This window comes from Falco cherrug, chromosome 3 (assembly GCF_023634085.1).
Source record: "Falco cherrug isolate bFalChe1 chromosome 3, bFalChe1.pri, whole genome shotgun sequence".
Classification (NCBI taxonomy): Eukaryota; Metazoa; Chordata; class Aves; order Falconiformes; family Falconidae; genus Falco; species Falco cherrug.
This window is the reverse complement of record NC_073699.1, coordinates 52,221,406-52,246,605: the sequence shown is the minus strand read 5'-3', so window position 1 is coordinate 52,246,605 and position 25,200 is coordinate 52,221,406. Positions and strand designations below refer to the sequence as shown.

The following is a 25,200-nucleotide window of genomic DNA, read 5'->3' as shown; positions in this document are numbered from 1 at the left end:
AGAGTTTGAAAACTATTCTGAACTCTTACTGTCTAATTGATGTGCAAGTTCTTGTGTGGCAGTGTATGGACTACTGATACTGAATTTGGCAATCTATTTTAGTTTGACCATTTGGTTATTCTGTGTGCAAATAGCCTATACAATTAAGTGTATGTGACTTCTTTTGCTGGTACTTCTGTCACGTCATAAATGCAGTGACCCTCACAGAAGAGGTTAATGGCTTTCGTGTCCTGATGCCATTTGTCCAGCACAGATGTAAAACAGAGCACAAAAGGTCTGGATCTGCAGTGTTCTTTGGCTTGTCCGAAATATTTTTTTAATAAATGGCAACAGAGGTTTTAGAATATAGGATAGAAATAAATCTCTAATTGCCATCTTCGTTATCTTTCAAGTGAAAAATACTTGTGAAAAGGGCCTTGTTTAATCATACAAAAAGTATTTTCAGAGTAATTTATGGGTAAGTAAATATTTATTACTGGTGCAGAATCGTAGTAAGCCACAGCAGAGTTTTATTAAGAAATGACCTTATACTTAATGATTATGTTATAAATTTAAACTGCAATAATCTGCTTTCAAAATACGGGTCGGTGACTCTCATCACACTGTAGTAAAGGCTGTCATATAGGAGGTTGTGGAGCAGGCTAAAGGGAAGGCTCCTGGGACCAGGCAATTAAAACATCCTGAGCACACAGCTTTCACAACAGTGCTTACTCTGCATGTGGCAGAAGCATTAGGAAAACTTGTATTGTTTCATGGTTTTTTTTCCAATAGCAAAATTTACAGTTACTGAAGTTTAATTTATGTATGCGTTAGCTGGAAAAGCTTTAGGCATTTGTGCATAGAACTATAGGAAGTATGATAACTGTTTTTCCTACTCTTAGCACGAAATGTTCAGAGAGGGTCACCACTCCTGTGTGAGAAACGTGTGCATAGTATGACTGAGAAGATCACTGACCAAGGGCTAGAAGAGATTAAACACTTCAAGTTAGCTCTCCCACTGCTGCTTTTCAGGGTTGGAGTCAGCTGCTGTGTGAATGCTGTGTGCTCAGGACCTGTGAACGGCTGGGTCCCACGATCCTTTCCCCTAGCCTGCTCCTGAATCTTCCTATATGACAGCCTCTTCGCAGAGGGCAAACATCTCCTCTTGAGTGCTGTGTGAAAGACTGCAGAGAAGTACCTTTGGGTAGCTCCTCTGTCCTTGATGCTCCTTTGCACATTTATTGTCTTCTGTGAAGCAAAGGGCCTTTGTGCTGGAGGGGTGAATCTCATGTCCCCTATAAATCCAGTAACATTGATGCAAATGGCACACATACATTTCTAGGATTTACTGCCATTGTTATATGAGTGTTCTCATATAAAAGAAACCCCTTAAATACCAGGGGCCAAATATATTCCTAAGTATAAAGTGTTCAAATAAAATGAGCCAAAATACCAAATTCCCATCCAGATTGTCACCATCCTTTTTTTTTATCCCCAGTTGCCTGCACCTCAGATCTGACAGTGATTTAAGATATGCAGGTAAATATTGTTGTGTATTTTGGAAGTCCCAGAGTGAGCACAGTTTCATGCATCTTGGGGGCCAGCTGAGGAGTCTTGTTAGCTGAGTATTACTTGTATACCATACCACAGACAAAATGTTTCCTTCTGCTAGTATTATTGCAGTATTTGCTTAAAAGGAATTGTTGCACAGAGATATTAGTATGACATCTTTAGTTCTTTGGGTTTTTAAAGCTCAGATTAATGTTTGCAGTTTTGCAGGGACCTGATTCATGTCCACTGGTTTTGAAAAAATTTAGATGTATCAAATGAATGTCAGCAGTACAAGTCATGTCCTGCTAGTTTGCTAGTCCCTCAGTGTCCTGAGGTGCAGATTTGCAATGTCTTGTATGGTAGGAAAGGAGTGGGCAAACTGTGTATGTTGGTACCACTGTCCACCCATGTGAGAGTCAAAACAGAAAAATAACTACCTGTATTAGCTTTACAGTATAGCTATAAATTGAGGAGCCTTCTCAACAAAATGGACCCCCATGATGCTTGGCTGGCAAGTGTCTCTAGAAGAGCATCACAATGGAAAAGGGCTGCCAGCAAGATGGAACAGCAAAGCTTCTCCAACCAAATGGCCTGAGGACTGAGAAGACAGGCATGCATTTTGGCGCTTATCCCATGGTGACTTCCCTCTCAATAAACCTTTTCTCAGGGCAAAATCTAGTAGAAGGATCCCAAGCAGAGCTGCAGCCTCCCTCCAATTGCAAGATTTGCTATAGGAGGGAAGCAGTGAGCCTGTTGTCATTATGGTTCTGCTTTACTGCCCTGTTAAATGTGGTGCCTTATTGCTATTTTTAATTTAATTCTTTTGTGAGATTGGAGGCGATAAAACAAATTGTTTCTATGCTTCATTCACACACCTAATGGGAGAACAGTGCAAGGGAGCTGCAAACTGTAATTCACATGAGGTACAGCAACAGGAATTTCCAAATGCACATGCTTGGAGTATGCTGAAAAGCTGACATTTGCTAATGAGTCCACTTTCATCCCCATTTCTGGTTGTACCTAAGTATAATTTATAATATCAGTGCCTTACGTCATGAACCCTAGATTCATTTGTGCTATCCAGTGGTTTTCATTGTAAGTCAAAGGGCGCCTGCCTAAGGGTATATATGTGACCTTGTAAAAGGCTTTTTGCTGTTTCAGCAGATGTAGGAGAGACCACAAGTGAGAGCAAAGTTTCTTATCAGGGACTAGAAGAAGAGACCAGGGGTTGGGCAAATTGTGTTGATACCTGCCCATTGGCATCTAGATCGAAAGCTAAAGGATTAAAGAGTCCTGCAAGTAGAAAGCTGGAGTTGCAGGGCCACGGGGAGTGATGTACAGTGTGAGAGAGATTTAATAAGCCAAGTGGAGGATTGATGGGTTTTATTTCCCTTCTGATTTTTGCATTGAGCGTAGAAGGCACCATGGGTAATATGAGACTGCTCCAAGAGAAGGAGAAAGCAAACTATCCAAAGGCATAAAGGGTGGACTATTGATGCACCTCCTCATAGGCAACAAAAGAAATTACGTATGCTTGCTGTGGATGCCTGATACTCCAGTTTGTGTGCAGATGATACCAGTGAGCCATGTGAGTGTCCACTGCTGTTCCAAGAGGCAAAACTAAGGCAAGAGGTAGGTGATCTCTCAATGTAAATTGATCTTTCTACATACTATGTTTATGTTTGTTCATATAGCTGCTTTGTAATTAGTTCTGCCAGCTCTTGGTTTCCATATTTCTTGAGGAATGACAGTACACTCTTAGATTTACTTCTGTTTATACGAACTAAATACTAGTGAACCTGTCCATCTAAAGGACAAATTATAAATCATATTTTCCTCAGCTCTGTGCTGGACTTACCCGTATTCCTAACTATTAAAGCTGCTTTATTTTATATGTTCTTCCGTCTTACAAACAGTTACATAAGTTTATAGTCCTGTGTAATTTAGCTATACACTTCTTACACTGAACTCATACAGAGGAAATCATGACAAGTTATGTAGGAGGAGGATTTCCAGTTATTCAAGGCCTGAAGTGATGAAATTATATAGAGATTTATATTTTTATTAAGCAAAATCATGGTGTCTCTAGAACATCTCCATCGCATACTAGCTTGAATATACATGAGAAGCGTCATTATCAAGGTTATATACCTGAAGTTCTTTTAAAAAAAAAAATTATACAGGGTTGAAAAATAACATTTAACGCCATAGCTCTTAGGAAGGAGAAACCTGTAGTAGCCAGGTGATTCCTGACAGCGTGGAAAGTTCTCAAAGCAGACTGTATATTATCCAGTGCCAGTGTAAAGGGAAAGAAAACCATTTTTCAAGTAAAGAAAATGCCTGGGATATTGTCATTAACAATTTGGAGCAAGAGAATTTCTAGTTTGGTGGGGTGTTTGTTATTTGTTAATGTGCTTAGTGGCTGCAGCCTGGGCCCAGACCAGCTGCATCCCCTGTCCTTGCTGCACTACCCTTGTTCACCAGCTGACTTGTTTTATGATCAAGGCAGAAAGTGTTATCAGCCCATGGATTGCGATCCAAGTTTTGTAGTTGAGCAGTGGTGTACACTGAACAATTGTCTTCCTCTCCTTTCCAAACCTATTTACTGAATCAAATTTATAGTATGATACTATTCCAACTGAGCAGGGAGAGGACTCCTTCTGAGGCTCTGTGGGCAAAGACCTTCTGTGGTGGAGCAGGGGTCTAGCTATTACCTAACTAGTGCAACTACGAATGGAGTTGCTTTTCTTGTAAGTATACAGATTAATCCAGGGAGGGCATCTGTGAGGTCAGCCATGCCACAGAAAGTTAGGGATAATGCTGACAAAGAAATGGGCCGTCAGGTACTGAGATGGTACACGGTTATGTGCCCATTCATCTTGTGCCACTGAGGCTTCCAGCTGGCTCTGGCAGAAACAAAATAGATGCATGCTTAGAACCATGTCTGAAGGTGGAACACAGCACATTTTGTAGGTCTGGCTTTAAGGTAGAATGTAAGAAGCAGTATTACCTGCTTGGTTATGTCTCTGCAGCAATGATACAGACATGGAAATTTGGCAGAGGGGATTGCCATGCTAAGTAACCTATATCCTCATTGCCCTTCATGCTAAGGAATCCTCAGTCTCTTGGAAGAGAGTTGTGGCTTATCCTATGAAGTTGTGTGAACGGTGCTGTAGAAATGTGATTTTAACATACTGTGTCCACAAAGGGCTTGGCATCATCACCAGTTAGGTTTCAGTTACCTCACAGTGCAAGGCAAGATGTCCCTACATGCCTGTTGGGGGGAGCCATGAGGCTGGTTTTGCCCTGGATAGGCAAAAATCAAAAAGTCCAAATCAGAAATGTGGGTGAATGTCTTTAAATACAGGGTACATTTTAAAACCCCTCATTATCTTTAAAAGATCTTCACTTCTGCCTCGCTCATGTAGTCTTATTTCAGTCTCTCCTGGTAGCTCAGTTCTATTCCCAGAGGCCTGAAATTAATAAATCCAAACATGCTCTGTTTAGACTTCTACCCCATGGCCAGCACACCCGATATGGCATTTCGGAGACTGAGGGAAGTGAGCCACATTTGCTTATGGAAAAAAGAAAGAACTGCAGCAATACAATGACGTAAGGTTTATCCTGCAGGTTCACCTCAGGTTACAACCGGATCTAATTCAGCATGCTGTTGTCAGTACAGCTTAGTTCAGCTAAACCAAGAAAACACAGTTCAATTCTGCATACAGCTAACTCCCACATAAAGCATCAAAACCTTTCCAATCTAATTTTTATTGCAGGCTTTTTTTTTTTTTTTTTATTTGAAGAGCTGTTGGGCCTGAATAATGTGGGTTTATTTATCTGTCTTGTACCAAATGAAAGTAATTTTATGAATTTGATTAAAGAACCATCTCAAAGTAAGCAGGAGAAACACACATTTAAAGATGTTCCCACACATCAGATGCTAATGAGGTCACCCAGGAGAACATTGCTCTTTGGGGCTTCTACTTGTCCCCAGGGTGCATTTTCTCACTGGCAAAAGCTCCTGCTATGCAGTCTTAATCTAGAGCATGTTTTGAAATAGCTCTTTCAGCTAGTGATGTGCTAAACTGCTTCTTTGTTTTCATCTTAGTAGACTCTGAGAAATGAATTGCATAAATTTCATAGCAGTGAGATATTTTTGATATATGTAATAATTTTACAATTTGACTTTTATATCACAGTGTAGTGGCAAGCTTCATCAGCCAGAAGACCCTGCAACTCCTAGAACTGCAAATATTCTGAATGTAGTGGCAGACCAGAAGTCAAGTTTCCACTGAACATATCAAGCAGCTCAAAGAAGTGAAATAATGTATCTTGACCCAAATCTAGGCCAAAGTATTTTTACACACCAAAGCAAGTAGAGTTGATGTATGCTTGCTGCCTTCATCTTCAAGTGCTGCTAGCTACTGGCAGGCAGAGCAAAAAAATGGTTTTAAAAGCTAAGTTTTATGGTACACTCCCAAGGCTGTAATCTTTTTTTCTTAAACGATAAGTTTTAGACAGAAATTTCTTGATTGAACTCTAGTGTTAACCAGACATTGGTGTGTTGGATCTGACCCAGTACATTGTTCCTGACAGTGCTCAGGAACTGGTCAGTTGACAGTTACAGAATAATGTGACAAAAGAGGGATTTTCTTAATCCTTGGGGATTCCCCTTAAGGGGAATGTCTTAATCCCTGACATTTAATCATTGCTTGTGTCAGGAAGTATAAATGTTTGTATTCTGTTGCTTAAAAAAAGCAAGGTTCATTAAGGATTATATTATTTTTTTAAAAAAACAAATGAGTTTCTAATGGGAACATACAGGAATTCATTAACAATCTAATGAATATTTTTTTTTTTATCCTTTTTGGTCCCGATTATATTATGCTGCAGACAGCTCCACAGGGTAAACTATGCTTTACGTTTAAAAAGGTAGAATTTTCTTTAATCTCTTTTAAATTTGCCTGTCAGTTTTAAACTCCCAGTTTAACTTTTCTTCCATATTTCCTTAATTATGTTGTCTTTTGGCTGCAACATGTTATTTTTCTTCTGTTATGAGAAAATAAATAAGAATGTTTCAATTCCCTTGTTTTTACTATTTATAATTTTTATACAGCTATCCTGCATTCATCATCTCTCTCCTCATTTGCCTCCTCTCCAAACAGAAATCGGTCTTTCTTCATACAGCTGATTTCCTGAGCCTCCTGGTGGTTTATGTTCCTGGGGTCTGAACCCTTTCTGTGGCTGCTCTTTTAGCAACCCCATCCATCTGTAGTACTCCTGATGCCAGTTCTTTCATTTTGTTTGCTTGTGGGGAGAGAGCTTCTGCACATCCCCTTGAATTTTGAGTGGTATGCTTGACATTGCAAGTGTCACCAGAAGTGGTGCAAGCTGGAGTTCAAACAAGTGGTAGGTACCATTGGGCTGCTGTCACGGGGGATGAGATCGTACATTCATTCTGTCTCTGTGATGGATTTGTCTAACTCTCTCCAACTCAGGCTGACTTTGATCCCATATAATGAAAAGCCTTAAAATAGAAAGTGGAAGGGAACAGAGAGGAGCTTTAATTATTTACTGGCTGGGTCGAATCCATACCTTTTGTAAAGACACTTCTTTTGTTGTTTTTTGGTCTATTCAGTTCTCATTAAGCCAAATTTAAATCTTTGTGCTCAGCATTGATTCAGATTCTAGGGCTGATTAAAGAGGCTTTTGAAGGATGATGCATTTTTTTCTTCTTTGACTTAGTTATTTTTTTCCATCTACTAAATGGAATAAAAACGCTCCCTAAATAATTTTCAGTATTTTAGTCACAGTAGTGCTAGGAGGTTCCAGCTCAAAGTTTTAGTTGCTCTGAGCACCTAGAAACGTGACATCCATCCTAAAGCCACTGAAGGCTATGTAAGTAAAACAGATAGGCAGTGGGAGGAAGTAAGTTTGTAAATTCCCAAATTCACAAAACAAATTTGTGGCAAAGCTGAGACCTGATGAGGTACCCTACCACTGATACTGTGGTGTTTAACTGCAAGCCCATGCTGGCCCTGCTGTATTCACCCCTTAAGTAACACCTGAGTAGCACAGCATGGTGTGGTGGTCTGTGACACAAGTACCCCCTGACTGACTGCATTTCAGAGTGGTATTCCCAGATACAAAAGTGGTTCCCATCATCCTGAACGTTTTAATAATGTGTTTTTGCCCTCCTCTGGAAACAGTAGAGGTGTCATCTCCCTCATTGCGTAGGAGGAGTTAATGCAGGGTGTGAGTACAGCTCCTTTGTGAGCATCTTGTCCTGCCAGGTTGTGCAGAAGGAGGCAGGGTATCATCCCCAATCCTTCCCCTTCTCTGGAGGCTACTTGAGGGAAGGGGGAGAAAGGGCAGGGGAGAAAAGCTTTTGGTGTGCCAGTTCTTCACATCATTTCGCTTACAACGAGAAACACCCTTGCAGTTACCTCTGTAGTCAAGCCAAAAGCTCACCAGATTTATTTTGGAAGCTAGCATCTTCATAGTGTTCATGGCTGTAAAATCTGCATGCTTGAGTTGAGGCTTGAGGAACCTCATTGCCTATCAGTATCACTACATCCATGGCTCCTTCACAAAAATAGACAGTAATGTGAAAGATAGTGATAGTTCAGAGAAATGTCCTTGCTTTATCCTCACCCTCTTGGTGCGTGTTGATACGTTAACAGACTACTGTACATAAGGGAAAACATGCCTTTAATAGTTCTGTCTCTGCTGCTGTTAATTTGATTTCCCTCAGGTAGTCAGTGTTCAGTCACAAAGTCCTGGAGCAAGACTTTTTGTAGGAAGAAGTACAAATAATTTACACTGTAATGTCTGAGGCTCTTAGATAAAGCATACACTGCTCTGAACAAAGCAAAAAAAAAAAATTTATTGGGGATAAACATGGTGAATTCAGAGAGATGGGAGGAGGTGCTATAATAAGGAGCATGTTTTTTCAAAGCAGCTTTGTGGTATCTGACAATGAGTAGATTATGTCCAGAGCTGTGCTCAGTCTCTGTGCCATACATGTTGTATATTTGCGGGCTGTTTGTTATGACACTTCACAGGAAAATGTCAAAATAATTTGTAATTATTACTGGATTACTACAGGTAAAATATTTTTCAATATCTCAGTTTTCCTGTGGAAATTGTTTACTTTATATTTTCAGCTCCATTCCAGCTTCTGTGTAAACTGGGCAAGTGTAAATTAAGTACATTGTGTCAGTCCTGAGGCCAAACCGCATTTGTTTGCGTTTATGTAAATCCGGAGTACTGCCTTTGACAAGAACACTGCATTCTGCCCTGAATTGTCATGTCCCATTCCATTGCTGGAGCCCCTCATTTAGGGGCGGGATTTTTCAGCAGGACTTAATGCTACTGCAACATTTGTTCTAATACTACTGTAGTATTGCATGGCTCATACAGCTTTGCAAAAACTAAAATTGAAGAATTTAGAGCAAAATTAGGTCATGGCAAAATGCATTTGAAAATGCCATGCTAATTGTTCACAACTTTAAAATTACTGCATTAGTTTCTTCTGAATTTGCTCTGTTCCATAGATCCCATTGACATTTCAATGTAATTCACTTTATCACTGTGTTATATCATAAAGTCCTATTTCCAGTATTTTCATTAGCTGGTAGATGTTCTGTAATATAAAAGGAAATAATACTTGGGGCATGGAGAAAAAAGGGAATGCAGTTAGTCTGTTAACCTTGCCTTTCTGGAATTCACAGATTAATTATTTTAATCTCATATGGGTATTAGGAAGGTTTTTTGGTTTTGTTTCTAGTTAAAGTTGTGTAAAGTTCCTGAAATTCTCTGGAAGGTTTAAGATGAGTGTATGACTGGTCTTGATTTCCATAAATCAGTGCTAAAAGGGAAGTGTGGACTAACTTAAATACTGCTCTGGAGATCACAAAAAGCATATTGTAATGTTTGAACATTTGAAAAAAAGCACTTTTCTTGGGGTGCGGGTTTTCCCTATGTTCAGATAAATGCTGCAGATGTCTTTTACAGGTGGTATCCAGTGTTGCCAATTTCTTAGCTCTCAGAAATAAGTGTACAGGATGGAATGATTGACTGGAGTTGTGTTCAGGTGGTCACAGGTTGAAAAAAACATTCTCTACGACAGTCAGATTGGGAATTCCCACATGATTAATTGACTCCATTTCCATAAGCCATTCTTCCCCTTGCTGCCTTTTTTGCCTGCGCTTCGAGTTGTCTAAAGGTGGCATGGCACTAACAGGACTGACAGGTGGGGGGTGTTTGGTGGGGGGGTGTTTGCCCACCCGGCTGCGGCTGCCAGCCCGCTCGGGGAGCCTCATGGGCCTTTCTCTGCAGCTGATCCTGACACCCATCCATCTCGTAAGATGAGATCATTATCTAAATATGTGTGCTAGAGCGAGATGATTGTGCCCAAGGAGAGGCATGATTTTCCTGTGCCTCTCTGGAAGCGTAAGGATAACACTGGCAGGTACAGAGCAAAAGAGATTTGATGGGTTAAACGGGCAAAAACAAAAATGTGCCATCTCCTGAGTGTGGTGGTGGTTTCTTCCTGATCAGCCATGACTTTATCCCTTTCCCAAGTCTGTCTGGGTCTGTGTTACCTGCAGATAGCTTGCTGAAAGCTGCCATGCCTTATCCCAGCTTTTTGTGCTGACATTTGGGATTTCTCCACAGGATGGGTACAGCAGAGGGAGCAGTAGGATAAGGTTCTCCCAGGCCGTCTCACCCTGTGTGCTGCCGCCCCAGCCCAGCCCCTCCGGCTGATCAGAGCTCCTCTTCTCTCCGTTTACCCCCAGCAGCACTGAGACCCCCAAGCCTGAAGGGTCTGTGCGTGCCTTGGGTCCAGAACCGAGAGGGAGAGAGAGAGGGCTGTGTGGTAGGGACACCTCCCCAGCCCCTGCAGAGCAGATGTATTTCAGAGAGCAAGTCAGACTCTTCTTGCTTTTACATAACTGATCGGATGGGATTTTTGTTGTTGGCCTATATATTAATGCTCCAGCTCTCATTAGCAGTTTCTGAGACTTCCAGGCTTCCTTCTGTGTTATTGCTATATATTCTTTCCTTAAAAAAAAAAAAAAAGGTAATCTCTTTTTCCCCAAGTTTTTTGTCTGAAGGGTGGAATAAAGTGAGTTTTATTTTAGAGCAGGAGGGTTTTTTCGGTGGTATGTGGGATGAAATGAACAGTCCCTGTTCCTACCCTTGGCTTAACTGAACAGAGAATCTGTTTCATGGATTATCCTCTTCCAGTTCTGAAAAAAGTGTGTGTCACTCTATCCACATGCGTGTCTGCCTGCACGCACACTTTAAGTATTGGTTGATTTTCCACAAAAGGCCTGTGGTTGTCTGTCCAGGCAAATATAAATACATAATTTGTGGCATTTTTATGAAATAACTTACTGGAAACCTTTTCCAATGCAGAATACAGTGCTGCAATGAAAGCAAGGTGCTGGATTGACACAGGATAACAGGGCCATTTCCATAAGAAAAATATTTGCTTAACTTCATAATCTCAGCAATAATAAGAAAGTTGTGACAACAAATTTTGGTGCTGTGATCTTTCACAAACATTCTGATTATTCTTTTCAGGAACAGGTTGCAATGAGCTCTCCTAATTAGCAGTCTTCACTACCTTTTGTATACTTTGTTAGATCAGACATGAAGCCTTCAAAGCAGTAGAGGATTCTTACCATCGAGGAGACAAAGAGCATCTCATGCTGGAGCAAAGGCTGTGTCACGAATATTTGTAGCTGGCATGTGGGGTATTTTGTTTTCCGAGTTTGGCTATAACGCTATGTTTGTTTGTCTCACTTCTGGTCATAGCCAGCAGTTTTGAACTCATTAGACACCTTTGCTAAATTTAACAGAAAAAAATCTCAACTATACTGATTCGCCTTGACTCTCATGAAGTGGGATTCAAGATAGCACCCCAATAAGGACAGGGCAGGTAACATTCGCCTCTTGAAACAGCTCCCACGTGTGCTAGCTGGTCAGTCTGAGCACACACAGCTCTGAAGCAGCTGCATGACTTGTTCCCTGCTTTTTGCCCAGGTAGGGAGAAGGTACAAAAGGGCACGTGGAAGGAAGCAGGAGTGCCGATTAGGGCTGTACCTTGGAGGCCTGGGGAAATTAAAAGGATTATTGTGGAGGTGGGGGCAAAGTTTGCATAGTATGTTAAAAGGAGCTGAAAGTGTAGGTGGGCAACACTCATGCCTGAGGGGTAGGGGTGGTTGTGAAAGTTTAGAGGAAAGGGGGGTTGCTGTGTTTGGGAGCAATAAATAACAAAGTAGCCTGAATCTTTAGGAAAATAGTCTTCATTAGATGCTCTGCTAACCAATCAACTTTAATGAACTATAGCTGTGACTTCAAACCTTTCAAGTTCAGTGTTTTCAGGTGGAGAACCTATAGTGGATGATACAGCTTTTTTATTTATCCATGAATGCCATTGTGCCACAGGAGACTTTTCCAGGGCTCAGCACTGTGTGGGTTTAGGTTTACCTGGCTTTTTATTTTTAGAAAACTATTTTTCCTTTCAGTGTGGTAAAATTAAACCATTTACTTACAAAACCTAATTTTTTTTAAAGTTCTCTTCATTTTATTATATCTCAGAGATCTTTATGCTGATCAATTCGGACATCTAATGAAAAGAGTAGTCTTTTTCCTGTATTTTCTGTTTGGATTAAAGATAAATGGAAGCAGAATTGTTCTAGTCCTCCTCTTAGATATTTTTCAAGTAAACTTAAATTGCTTAATTCTTCATAATTAACATTCATAATTTGTTCTTGTGTATAAAAATAAACCCAAAGCCTTTATATCCTGGCTCTTGTAGATGTGACATGCTTGTATATGATGATAAACACTGGTTTAAACCACAGGTTTGTCCAAAAACCTTTACCAAACTGTAAATAGAAGATGTGGAAAAAAGGAAAGAAATGTTTAAAAGTAAATCACAGATTTTTTTTAATCAGTAAAATGGATTGACTCAAAATATGATTTGTTCCTGAAGCTTAGATGCATGACCATGGACGATCTCCCTTCTTCCCACATAGTTTGAATCAAAGAAACACGGAAATCAAGAACAGAAAAGCCAGCACAGAAAATCCTTTCGTGCTGCAAAACTGCTCACAGAGTATGTACCAAGTGCATTCCCCATTTATCTTACTAATGCTTACTGAGAATTGAAGCAATTTGAGTATGTTTTGCAAATAGCAGAGCTAACCCATCTGAACATTTTTTGTGACTGAGTTTCCTCCCATCATCCTGTGAGTCTCCTGGAAATGGTAGGATTATACTTAGAGCAGTCAGACTCCACACTGGGAGGCCAGGGCAGTGTTTTTTCCTGTGGGAGCCCATCTCAGTCCCCTGGATTGCTTCCAGAGCAAATGTACCCTGCTGTGCCGGAGGCTGTGTTGGAGGCAGCAGCAAGAGAGCAGGTGTTCAGGGGCTGCCACCAAGAGCCCTCTGTCCCCACCAGCTCCAATAGCTGTTCCCCATCTCTTGCAGTAAAAAAAGTGGTAGGTGGGAGAGAAGCAACTCATGGGTCAACACTTGGCCAAACCGTGCCTGTTGGACCATGTTGGAGAGGGCTCTTGGTGTAACCACATAGCTGAGTAGCCAAGGCTGGAGGTAGGCTGGGGGAGTGAGGGGTGTGGAGATTGAGCGATGCTGAATGAAGTCAGTGTGCTGGGTCCACTGTGACAGGCAGGAACTGCATACCTGTCAATGTAGTGGCAGCCCCCTACTCAAAGCTCTTGCTCTCCAAAAAACCCATGCTGAAATCATCTGCAGAGGTTTACAAGATTATTCCTAAGAGCAAGAAGTAGTCTGAGTAAGACCTAGAAGGACTGAACCCGTAGGGTAGAAGATGTTGCTTGTCCCAGTAAGCCCAAATCTTAAGACTGCCAAGACAGATGAATTCAAGACACTGACAGACAAGGAAAGACAAAGAGCAAATTCTGTACACATTAAAAATAGCTAAATGTGAAGGGACAGATCATGCCTCTTAGGCACTGGGCTAAATTGGGAATGGGTAGGAAGTCACATGGCTCCAAACATGTTACCTATTTACACTTGTCACTGGTACCAAATTACTTTCTCCTCCCTGCCGCTCCCTTGTCTGCTCCCACGCCAGCTCCAGCTCCCACTCCTCTGTAAGAATTCGCTATTAATATGTATCCACATATGTCAAATCTAATGCCACAGAGGTCCCTGATCTGTTACATTTGGTGATGGCTATAAGCAACAGACCCTGCTGAGAGAGAAAGAGTAGTATCCCTTCTCACAGGTGTGGTAAATCTGTCCCAGACACTGGTATTACTGCATCTCTTCATCTGAGGAAACTGGACACCTGTCTTTTCCCTTAGCTTACGTGATACAGTTTTTGGACATATGACCTCTGTCCCATTCATGGGATTGGGGTCGTGCTGTCCACATTGACATCCAAGGTTTCTCAGTATTTTCCAGCATCCTGTTTTACAAAGCTCCACCCACCACATACTCTTAGGTTTATAAATAACTTCTTAAGAGACAAGGGAAGTAAACACATTAAGTGTTCTTTTTAGAGGATCCAAAACCCAATCTCTTCCACCCCCTCCACCTCCCACCACCCCACCACCCCCCACCTTCCCCGTATCTAGTAAGGGAAATACACAAGTTTAGATAAAAGTGTGGTGCTTCTGTTGATTTCCCTGCCTTTGTTTTTCCCCACACTTAAGCACTCTCTAGAGGTAGGCTAGAGTCCTAGAAACAGCTCAGTCTTAATCCTTCCTGTTCACGACTTTGCTTCTGAATCACCAGATTTGTCTATCACACCTTCTTCCATGGGGAGCTTCTTTCTTCCTTCCTTGTTGCCCTAATTAAAAAGGAGCTCTCAGCCACAAAGACATGACTGACTTGTTTGCCTCTCAGCATCTAAAGCACTGTGCTTTTTAAACCTAATGTTAGCACTTGGTCTCTGATTCTAGTGATTATCTGCCCTTGGAGTCTCACATCCTTACAAACAATTGGAAAAAAAACCCTGTTCTGAGGTACGATGCTGCATTATATGAAGTTGCTCTGTTTGAATGGGGGACACTGTGGCTCAATGACTTTCCAAGGGATTTGTAAGCTGGCAGTGTTAGAGGTGGCTCTGTTGGAAAGCAGTGCCAGGCAGCCTTCCTGCAGTTCACTGCAGCTCCTAAACCTCAGTGATCGACACCTTCCCTGAACCCTTTCATCAGCAGTCAGAGAGTTTTAGGACCTGAGGCAAAGAAGTGACTTCTTCCTGTCTGGCAGGGAGTCCCTGGCATGTTTTACTTTTGCTGGAGGTTGTAAGGCACTCTGGAAGGCATGCATTAAACATACTGAGGTCTGGCTTTGCTAATAGTAACAAAGGTTAGGAATTCAAAATACATCTTTTGACTTTTCAGGAGTTGTCAGCTAGTTTATTCTTTAACATTTATATGTTGCTGGCAACTTTTCCAGGCCCACAAACCTGAGCCGACTCCAGGTTAAGAGGAGCTCTTGCCTTACTGCCTGTGGGACTGATCATGAAAATGGCTGTGAAGCTACTGTTTGGTATATGTTCTATATATACAGTTATCAAAAAGCATCATGAAAAGTAGCTGGCAGGAGATGAAGTGCAGGCTTACTTAATGTGCACTAAGATACATCCCTTTAGATGATTTTTTCACCCTTCTTTAAGCCTTTCCAAGTCTGAGTTGTTTCCCTCATTAGCCTGAAGTAATGTGTGATTACTTTCACTACGAAATCAGTCCAGCCCCTCAACACTGGTGCTCTGAAAAGTGCATCATCGAACAGGACACTGGCAAGGTATTTATAATCTGTGGGTTTTTTAGCTAAGTGATTCTGGGCACAGCTTGGCCTTGCCCCGCTCCCTGCCCCGACCTGTCCTCGCTGCTTGCTTGGCTGCATCCCTGAGTACCGACCCCTCTCAGCAGCAGCTCAGACTGTAAACCAGAGACATTTACCATGTTATTCTGTTTGAATTGGTGTGACTGTCAATTGATATTTTCCAGTTGCAACTGAAAGTGTTCAATAATTCATATGTTTTACATAGAGTCTTGTGGCTTATTCCATTCCCACCCCTGAGATAAGACAGTCTTGATGGCAAGCAGTATTCAACTGGATGCGCATTTACAAATTAAAAACTGCTGCTTCAAAAGGCTGATAGTAGGAGCCAGGGGGTTGTGTCAACACTAACGATGCCTGAAGCCTTTGGTAGGGATACTGACTTTCTGGGTTAGGTGGAAGGACTTTATTTTCCCTCCCCACTTCAATCACCTCAAATGCTTCCATTAATCAGTAGTCTAGTTACTTCTGAGTCTGACTGCTGACAGCATTGCAATGCATTGTTACTGGAAGGAGCCACAGATTTTCCAAGACTGGAAGTTTAGATGCTTTGTGTTTCAGATCTGGTAAAATATCTTTTTGTTTGTTTTGTTTATAAGCCGTTCCTCAGTAAAGCTGTGCCCAGGCAGAAATGCCGTAAACGTCCCAATCTGAGTTTCTGCAGAAGCTCCATACAGCGGAGGGTGAATCACTGCCTTCCCCCAGCCCTGGTGCCCCGCCAGCCGGTCGCCTTTGGAGTCCCCTGCAGAGACGGCTTGCTCGCCGTCCTGTTCTTGACCGAGGTTCGGTCGGTGGGCACACGCCGTACCTCCAGGTACCCGGCGCCGAGCGGGGAGCCGAGGGCTGCGGGGAGCTGCGGGGCGGCCGGCGGTGCCCGGCGGCTCGGGCAGGCTGGCGGGGGGCGCGGCGGTGGGAAGCGGTGAAATCCTGCCTGCCAGCCCCTCCGAGTGCGAGCGGGTGTGCCAGGAGGAGAGGTGGGGATGGGGGCGATGGGGGCGGAGTGGCAGCCTTGGCAGGGAGGGAGGAGGGGGGGGGGGGGGGAAGGGGGGCCGGGTGATTGCGATTGGTAAAGCTCCGCAAAGGCATCTGCCTGCAGGACTTCAGAGGAATGTGAAACCAAATCATTTAGAAGTTAAAGATAGAGGCAGAATACACAGCATCTTGTGCCAGGGTTTAAATTCATCCCTCTCTGCCTGGCTTCTCGCAAAGCTCTGCTTGTCAGCTTGCCTCTGTCAGCTCAAACGACTCTAATATTCCCTTAAAAATAACATCATTCTGGATTCTTTGGAATTACTAAGGTGGCAAAAGAGATCATGGTGCATACTGTAGGGTAAGTAGGAAACTTGCCTTTGCATATATTTGCTAGAGTCGTTCCTCCTGGCTTTGCTTCTGCTCTCAGAGCACTCGGCAGTTCCTGTAGGACGAGACAGATATTTAAGTAACGACTTCCCCACGCGATTTATTCCCCTGTTTTCCCCATACAGATTGAACTTTATTCCTCAGTGAAGTGTTAACTCATGAGGTTACTTGTCTTGAGGAACCTAGGGAGCCTGGGGCTTTAATAATTTTGCCATTACAGTTTTGAGTGCTGTTTTCCTATCAGCTGAATTTTGTTATATACCTTTGCTCTGTGTTAGTGGGATATGCTGTTTGAAATGCTGCTTATTATTACAAAGTTGAAAAGCAAGTTGTTTTCTGCTTTACAGAGGGTGTAATCAGTGTTTGCTTGCTTGTTTGGCCATGGTTTCACATACCTACTATTTCCTCATGTGTGAATTTGATCACAACACAGGGTTAATTAAATTTAACCTTTTTGTTTATTTCTTTCCAAATAATGTTTTTACTTGGTGTTTGGGTTTGGGTGTTGTTGTTTTTTTAACATTTTGACCCTCGTTTTCTCTGAACAGTGTCCTTCTAGTAGTAATTTTAAAAGGTGCGCACATTCCTCTGACAGTCCTCACTGAAATAGTGAGTTTGTGAGTAAAAAGAAGATTCAGGAGATCGTGTTCTTTCTGTAGCTTATCAGAAGTAATTTCAGTATCTAGCAGTTACTTCATTGATCAATGTTTTTCTCAGGCTATTTTTTTAATATTTGTGATGAATCTGTGTTGTTCATGTGGCTGAAAGGATTTTAAAATGTCAGTAACTCAGTAGGAAGTTAGATGTAAGTTACGTTACAGAATGAGAACTTGTGTTCTGAAAGTTTCATCTGAATCTGTGCTGTGAATGAGAATTAGCTACATGCTAACATCATTTTTAGCATTTATCCCAGACATGTGTGTTTTACACTCGTAGTAGAGGAGGTCTTAACTTTGGATTTGGTGGCAGTTCACCCAAACATAGTCAGAATTCCTGACATGTTAGTACTGCCAGTAATAACCGTAGGAAGTAGGTGCTGTCTGCGGATAACTGAAACGCCTAACATTTTTGGTTATATATACCAGTGCCGAAGAGACTCACATAATGGCAGTCTGCGCCTTGCAAAATACGTGGAACTGGGTGAACTAAAATAGAAATGTTTCCTCTGTTTAAAGGAAAGTTGATACATCTGGTATGTTTTATTATCTTCCATTTGATCGAGTTCATCCCTATTGATCAGTTTACCCAAATTTTGCAAAACATCTGGGTATATTTGGGTGAGTACATCTGCTGTCAAGTGTTTTCTGTGTGGTTAAATGTCAGGGATGGAGAAGAAGGAAACCTGTAATCTTTAAGGTAAATGTTAAGGAAGGAAAGGAAAAAACTAACTGCGGGGGTGAGAAAAGACATTTAAACCAGTTCTCTTATAGCTTGTACTAGTTGGGAGTTGTTTTAACTAGCTTAGACTAGCTGAACACTTCAGTCCCATGCTATATTTCCAGGTCAACAGTTACTTACATTAAGGTATCACTGCAATATTTGTTTTGGTATTGAAGTGAAAGAGCTTTAAGACAAAATGTGTCAAGATGAGTAAAAACTTGCAGTGGGGCTTGGTAAAGCTGTGGTTAGTTTCTGCCTCTTGTACAGGATCCTGCACAGCTTCGGGCAAGTCCTGTGAGCTGTCAGAGCTCCTGCACACCTGAAGGGTATGGAAATACCTTTATTACTGTTCTGTGTTAGGTATGTGGATAGCAGTTCCTCAGGCTAGGCATTGTCTCTGATAAGGCTTGGCACAATTGGCTTCTGTTTTCAGATGCATCTCCCCAGGGCTATGGCAAAAGGCAAGAGGCAGGGAGAATCCACAGATTTGGAAGTAGAGGTTCACTGTACCTTTTATAAGCTTCCTAAACTGAAAGAGAAAAATAGACTGACATTCAGAGGTGAGCAGAAAATAGAACTAATGTTCCATGGGAAATTCCTGAGTCAGTTCAAAATTAAATTGCATTTCCCTAACACAGTGTATTGCTTTTCAGAAGTTACAGTTCAGGAGCATGATGTTCCCATTTCATTATCTGAGACCCTTCTCCCATAATTAAATGTCCAAGAGGCACTGGAGAGCTTCATCACAAGGAAACCTGCTTTGTATTCTGGGAAGTGAAGCTGCCTGAAGAACCTCATTCCTGGAAGGGAATGAGCATCTGACCCAGGAACAGGGAGTTCCCAGGCTAAAGTGCAGGACTGACTTTAAAAAAATGTATTCTGGTGTATCTAATCCACCCAAAATAACATCTTCCAATTGTCGTAGCAGTAAATGAAAAATCTTCAATAAACTGATATTTTCCCGTAGAAAACATTGCTGTGTTTGATATAGTTTATATATTATTATAATGTTGGCATATTTTCTGAAATGAAAAATCCTTGAACAGCTGTTAGGGTGAATGGTTGCATGGTTAGAGTGAATGTGGTACTGCACGTGTTCAGCAGCTCAGTATTTGGGTCAGGGTGTGGTAGCTTTATCAGAGCAGGATGTAGGGACTGGGACATCTCTCCACTACCTGTCCCCTTCTTTCCCACTAGCCCTGTGCTGCTCAGGTGACTAGGATTTGTTGGGAAGCAGGGAACAAGAGAAAGGGAGACATCTTTTTCTTAAAGACTTTTCTAACAAGGTGTTGCTGGAGGTGGTAACACCCTCTTCTCCTTGATCACCTGGACCAGGGGTCCTCAAACTTTTTAACCAGGGGGCCGGCGCGTGGATGCAGTGGCAGGCAGTCATCTGCGGCTGCTTGGTTTCCCCCCCAACCCCCGGTGGGGGGGTCTGTAAATACGGGGGGCCGGATTGAGGCCCTGGGGGGCCGTAGTTTGAGGACCCCTGACCTGGACTAACTCTTGCCTCACTGCAGCCTTTGATTATCCTGCCCTCCCCTTTCCCAGGACTCCCACTAACCCCACACAGGGGGAGATGGAGAAGTGCTGCTGGGACAGAGTGGATGGAAGGGTGAGAGAGTGCCTGCTCCCAGCCCCTGCCTCTTGCTACTGCAGGTAGACAAGAGAGATCATGGAGGCCTCAGTTTTCAGGAGGATCAAGCAGGGGACAGAACATTAACGAGAGGAGCGCAGGCCTACAGCTGAAACATTGATGCCTCCTGGTTTTGGTACTGTTTGAGTGGTTGAGGTGTTACTCTGATGCTGGTACAGTGTTCATCATTAGCATGTGCCATGCTTTTCTGCTCCAAGGAGCTGACTCTTTGGTGTTACCTAGGGACAAGCCCTGCTTCATCATGACTAGTAACATGTCTTCTGGAACAGGCAGGACACGGTCCCTCTCTTTCCATTACCATTAAGTTGTAAGTGACTTTGTCAATGAGAGTTCAGAAAAATCATGCTTTCTGAGGTGAAAATGGGTTTGCAGATTTTTTTCCTTTAATACATCCTCTGCTTCTTTCTTTGTAAACCCTGCTCATGGGTGTTAAAATCCTTCCTTGCTAGACTTTACAGTATACAATTCCTGTTTTCTTTCTTTCTTTCTGTTGTGATCTTTTTTCCCTTTGTAAATCTTTGTCTCTAGCCTCATCTTCAAGCTTTTTGCAGTGATCGTTTGGCCATAAATAAGAAAACAGGCGTGTCACCAGGGACCAGTTGCTAAAGAGTTTAAGGACTGTTTCACCAAGGCATTTTTCTGAGCTTAGAAGTACCTAGAAGCAGCTCACTGTGATAATGATTCTGCTCCCAGTGACAGCAGCTAATTTGCTTTGGCAGAGTATGACAGTCAATGCTTTGTACAATGCAGCACAGTGTAGAAAGCCTCAATTCTGTAATTTTGTAATTCTGTAAAAAAAGAACCCCCAAAACACTCACAACCAAAACTAATGCAATTATGATTTCCTATACAGCCGTATTATCACTTCTGAGTCCGTGAGTGGAAACCCAGAGAAATCACCAGTCTGAGCTGTGTCAGACCGCCTGCACTTACTATTGATTCCAGCTCCTGGTGTATCAGGGAATAAAGTACTTCCTGAGCTAATTATTACTGTATGAAGTGACTTTACCTGGAAACACAGCGAATACTTCCCACTAATAGGATGCTTAAAAATGCATCTAATTGCAGCTGCGGTAGTTGAAAGAATGCCTAATACCCAATAGTCTCAAGAAAACCATCCTCCCTGCAGGGGGCTATTACAGGAAGCCAAGTTTTACCACAGCCTTCCTGTGTCTGAACCAATTGCATGGCCTTGCTGCATTTGGCTGTAAAACCTGAATTGGGGATTATACTCTGGGTAATAAAGAAGAGATAGGAAAGCAGTAGAACTAATGAATCTTTATTTATTAATTTATTTGTTGGCATGGTGGTATCTGTTTGCTGAACATAACCTTCCCTAGGGCAGTGGAGGAAACAAGTCAGCTTCTGTGCCTGTGATCTTTGACAAGTCATGTAAGGGGCTTGGTGTATCCTTTTCTGAGAGCAGTGACAGTAGTGCTTGCCCAGTTCTGTGAAGGTCAGGGGATGAAAAGTGGTAGCAAAGTGCTGCATTCTTATTTTCTTTTATATCTTTTTGTAAGGATAAGACTACTCTGGTATGAAATGCCTCCTTGTAAACTTGTAAGAACATTTGCACTCAGTGGAACCTCAGAGAAAAATGAAGCAGACAGAAAAGTCTGTGAGCAACTAGGCTTTAAAAAAAAATTATTGACAATTTGTGACTAATTCGTTTAAACACAGTGGAAGTAAGCACGGGCAAAGCACAGAACATGCTTGGAGTGAAGTTGTCCTTGAGTACTCATTACCAAATAACAGCTGCAGATAGAATTAGTTGGTAATCTTAGGCTTTCTTGCTACATTTTTTAAAATATATTGTGTAACAAGAGTATATGCTTTCTAGTAATTACTACCATTTCAGTCCGTGTTCATTCCTAACTTGACATTGTCCTTGGAATAAGATCAGGAAAACCTTTTGATTCCTTCCAGATTTATAAAGCAATGATAGTTTGGCCATTGCATGTTTCTGTGCCCTCCTTTTTTGTTATACACAGCTCATTTATATTGGATTAAGAGAGCTACTGTATCATTTGTGTGGTATGGAACTATAATCCATTCCCTGGTTTTAGATCATTCTTTTTTCCTATAAATTGACTTCAGAATGACGGACTTTACAGCTAAAAATTGCATTAAATTATAAAGTCAAGACATTGATTTAAATGTTTTCTAAATTTTGAGTTAATAATTCTGAAATTTTACCACTCTTTCAACATGGCATCCTAATCTGTAAAAAAAAAATTTAAGCTAGGAGAGCTGGCCAGTCTTTTGCAGACTAGATCCCAAGGAAAAAAGGTGCATCATAGATCCCAAGTTTGAAAGCATTTATCTTGGTACTTGATGTGTATTTTTAATTGCTATTACAATTACAAATATTTCACTTTTCTTTGAATATACACAAACAAAATGTGTTTCCAAACAGATCAAACCAAATGCAAAGTGTTTTATGTTTTATTTTTGTCCTTAAAAGTTTGATCAATTTGCATGTCTTACTAGGGAAAATAAGTAATCAGTTTAATGCAGGTACAAATTATATTATGCTGGTAGAGGAATGCAAGGAGATCTTAATGGAGTTGAGAGTCAAGCCATTTACTCTGCCAGGCTATTCTGTAAACAGGTCATGTTTTTCTTTTGAAAAAACCCACTTCTGATAATGCCATCTATCGTATTACTTCCCCTACAACCTGTTCTGCCTCCTGGCTTCCCACCTCTCTTGCCACCTGTCAAGCCATTGGTAATCCTTTTCATCCCAACCTCCAAGTCGTCTTCCCTCTAATTCCAGCTGTAGAGTTGGATGAATTTTTGGCTGACTCATTGAACACATAGTCACAGCAGCCAGGGCAGGCTGGCAGCACATCCAGAAGTGGTAATTCAGTGCAAATCCTTGCTCCATCTCCTCGTCTTGCCTACAGAGTCCCATTTAGGGAGGAAATTTCTGGAGGAGACACATCTTCAAATACAAGAATTTGTGCATGGCTTGCAAGAAGCCCTCTGAGCACATCTCCCATAGACCCATGTCAGTTCAAAACAGAAGTCGTCAGCAAGGTTCAGACCTTCAGCTGGCAGAGCAATCACTTGCACTCACAAGCTTTGAAGCTCCCTGTGAACCATCATTGGACGGGGATGAAATATGCCTTTTGTTAATAAGTTAATTTCATCAAATCATCAAATAAGGCTGTTTGATGATAGTGGCAGAAAGACAGCAGAAAGAAACCTGCCTGCCAGGTTTCAAGTTTTTGTGTGAAAGCATGGAGGAATGAATGCTTCTCAGCAAAAGAATGATAAAAGATTTCTTTTAGCACAAGGAAAACTATTTCTTTTCATTAATTTTAGCTTTGAAAATTGCTGAAAATGCATAAATAATACATTTGGCTTGACTATTATCTGGTATATAAAATTTCAGGTCAGGCATAACATTCAGCAGAACAACTGAAAAAAAGTTTTATAGTAGGAAGTGGGTGTAAGCAGAGGAAACTTGCTAAAGTGTTGATGGCAAGAAGCAATTATGTGAGTCTAAGAGACAGTAAATACAATTTCAGAGATTGTACAGCTAAATAAGTAATTTAGGTGGTGAATGGTTGAAAAGGATCCAAGCAAATGTAGGTTCTTTGTCTACATTAAAACTGGTGATGTATTCCTCAATAGAATTAAAAGTGCTGGAGTTCAGAGGCTTTTTTAAAAAAAATCACTCTCCAGGCTTAGGTGAACTCTTCACAGTGCATTTTCACTGAAAGGTGAATAGGTGTCTGCTGAGAGCCATGCAGTTACTCATAATCTGGTGGCAGCTTGGGAGGAATGGGCCTAATCTTTGCTGTTACACTGTTTAATAGTCACCCACATTGAAACAATGTATTCTCTGTGAAAAAGACATAAAGTAAGGAGATAGACTGGCAATTTTTCAGGCCACTCACTTTTCCTCAAGGTGGAAATAAATTCCTTGTGCACAAAGCCTCAGCTTTTGTAAGTGGGCATGTAATGTACTAAAGAAGTCATTCATTGTGTTATGTCCAAGAGAAACCAAGCTTTGCCAGAAAGCAACCTCAGCCTGGCCAGGTCTGACCATACCTATTTCAAAGGTCATTAGTCCTATACTTTTTTTGTTGTACACCATCGTAGATGACTGCTTGGGCTTGTATTAGGCATGACTATATGTATATATATATATACACACACATAACAGACTCAGTATAGAGCTTAGAAATAAAATTGGATATCTCTGCCTTGGAAGAAATAGTCCTAATTGTTCTACCCCGCCCCTGGTGGATTGAGCAGGCAGATAAAAAGAGGGAAGGTTTATGCAAATATTGTCCTGGGCCTTGCTGGATTTCCAGTATTTTTCACTGTGTGCTAATTAAGAGCTACACGCAACTCAATGCCTTTCGTGAGGCAGCATCGCAAGGGCACGCTTGGCTCACCGGGCGCACAGAGGCTAGCAGTGGTGGTGTGTAGCTCCAGAGGCGTCACTGAACTGTGTGCTGGCAGCTCTTGATACCAGTACAGGCTGGGGAACAACTGGTGAGACAGCAGCTCTTCAGGAAAGGGTATAGGGATTACTGTGGATCTCTAGTTGAACATGAATTGGCAATGTCAAGCTGTTGCACAATAGAAAAGGAAAAAAAGAAAGGCATGATGTTGGGAAGCATATGGGAGTACAGCCCGTAGGAGCAATCTCCGTGTTGGTGAGTGCTTAGCTGGATTCCTGTGTTTGGTTTGGAGCACTGCTCTTCAAGAAAGTGCTGGCCACTTTGGAAGTGGAGAGGAAGGCAGTAAAAATGACCAGAGATCCAGACAACATGCACCAGGAGAGAAACCTGAAAGATCTACATAGTCTGTGCCTAAAGAAGAGCAGCCTGCTGGGGAGCAAGTAGGAGGCAGGCAGTTTTCCAAGCACAGATAGCAGAGAACCAGCTATTGTGAGAAGGCCAGTCATCTCTAGTCTGTGCCACAGACAAAGAGAAATGGGTCTAAAGTGAAGCAAGAAAGGTGAGGTAAACCCTAGGAAGACATTATGTCTGAAATACACTGCCAGTGGAACTTGTGGAGTCTCCATCACTGGAGGTGTTAGACAAGGCTTTAATAAACACGAATGAAGTGTATCTGACTTTATCTCACAGTGGGAGGTGGATTACATATCTTTTCTACCATCCTTAATGAGTTGGTGATACTGGTGATAATATTGCACATGGAATTCTTGTCTTAATGAAAGACATGCTATCTAAATTATGTTTGGAAAAATCTGCCTGCAGAGTGGGATGCATTTTGCTGAGGTGCAGAGGCACTTACTCATCATATAATTTTCTCATTTGAAATGTTCCTTAGGTAAGTGGTTAAGGCATAAACAGCTGGCTTTGCATTTCAGCTCAAATATCATTGTCCTGAAATACTTGGGAACATCATTTTGTCAGCTGGGACTTGACAGTCCATCC

The 25,200-nt window shown here is 41.8% G+C and overlaps 1 protein-coding gene across 5 annotated transcripts in view; it reads left to right on the top strand.

The window, feature by feature from the left end:
* Window positions 1-25,200, top strand: part of DTNA (dystrobrevin alpha) — a 234,294-nt gene that overhangs the window by 27,969 nt on the left and 181,125 nt on the right. For 2 of the 5 annotated variants that reach the window (XM_055705132.1, XM_055705133.1), the window contains exon 1: window positions 16,485-16,714. The exons of 1 other annotated variant lie outside the window; for it this stretch is intronic. In XM_055705132.1, the coding sequence (XP_055561107.1) occupies window positions 16,698-16,714 (17 nt within the window). In that variant the 5' untranslated portion in view covers window positions 16,485-16,697. Of the gene's footprint in view, window positions 1-16,483; window positions 16,715-25,200 lie in introns of those variants that run through there. 2 more of the 5 variants (XM_055705138.1, XM_055705137.1) reach the window with 2 other exon arrangements.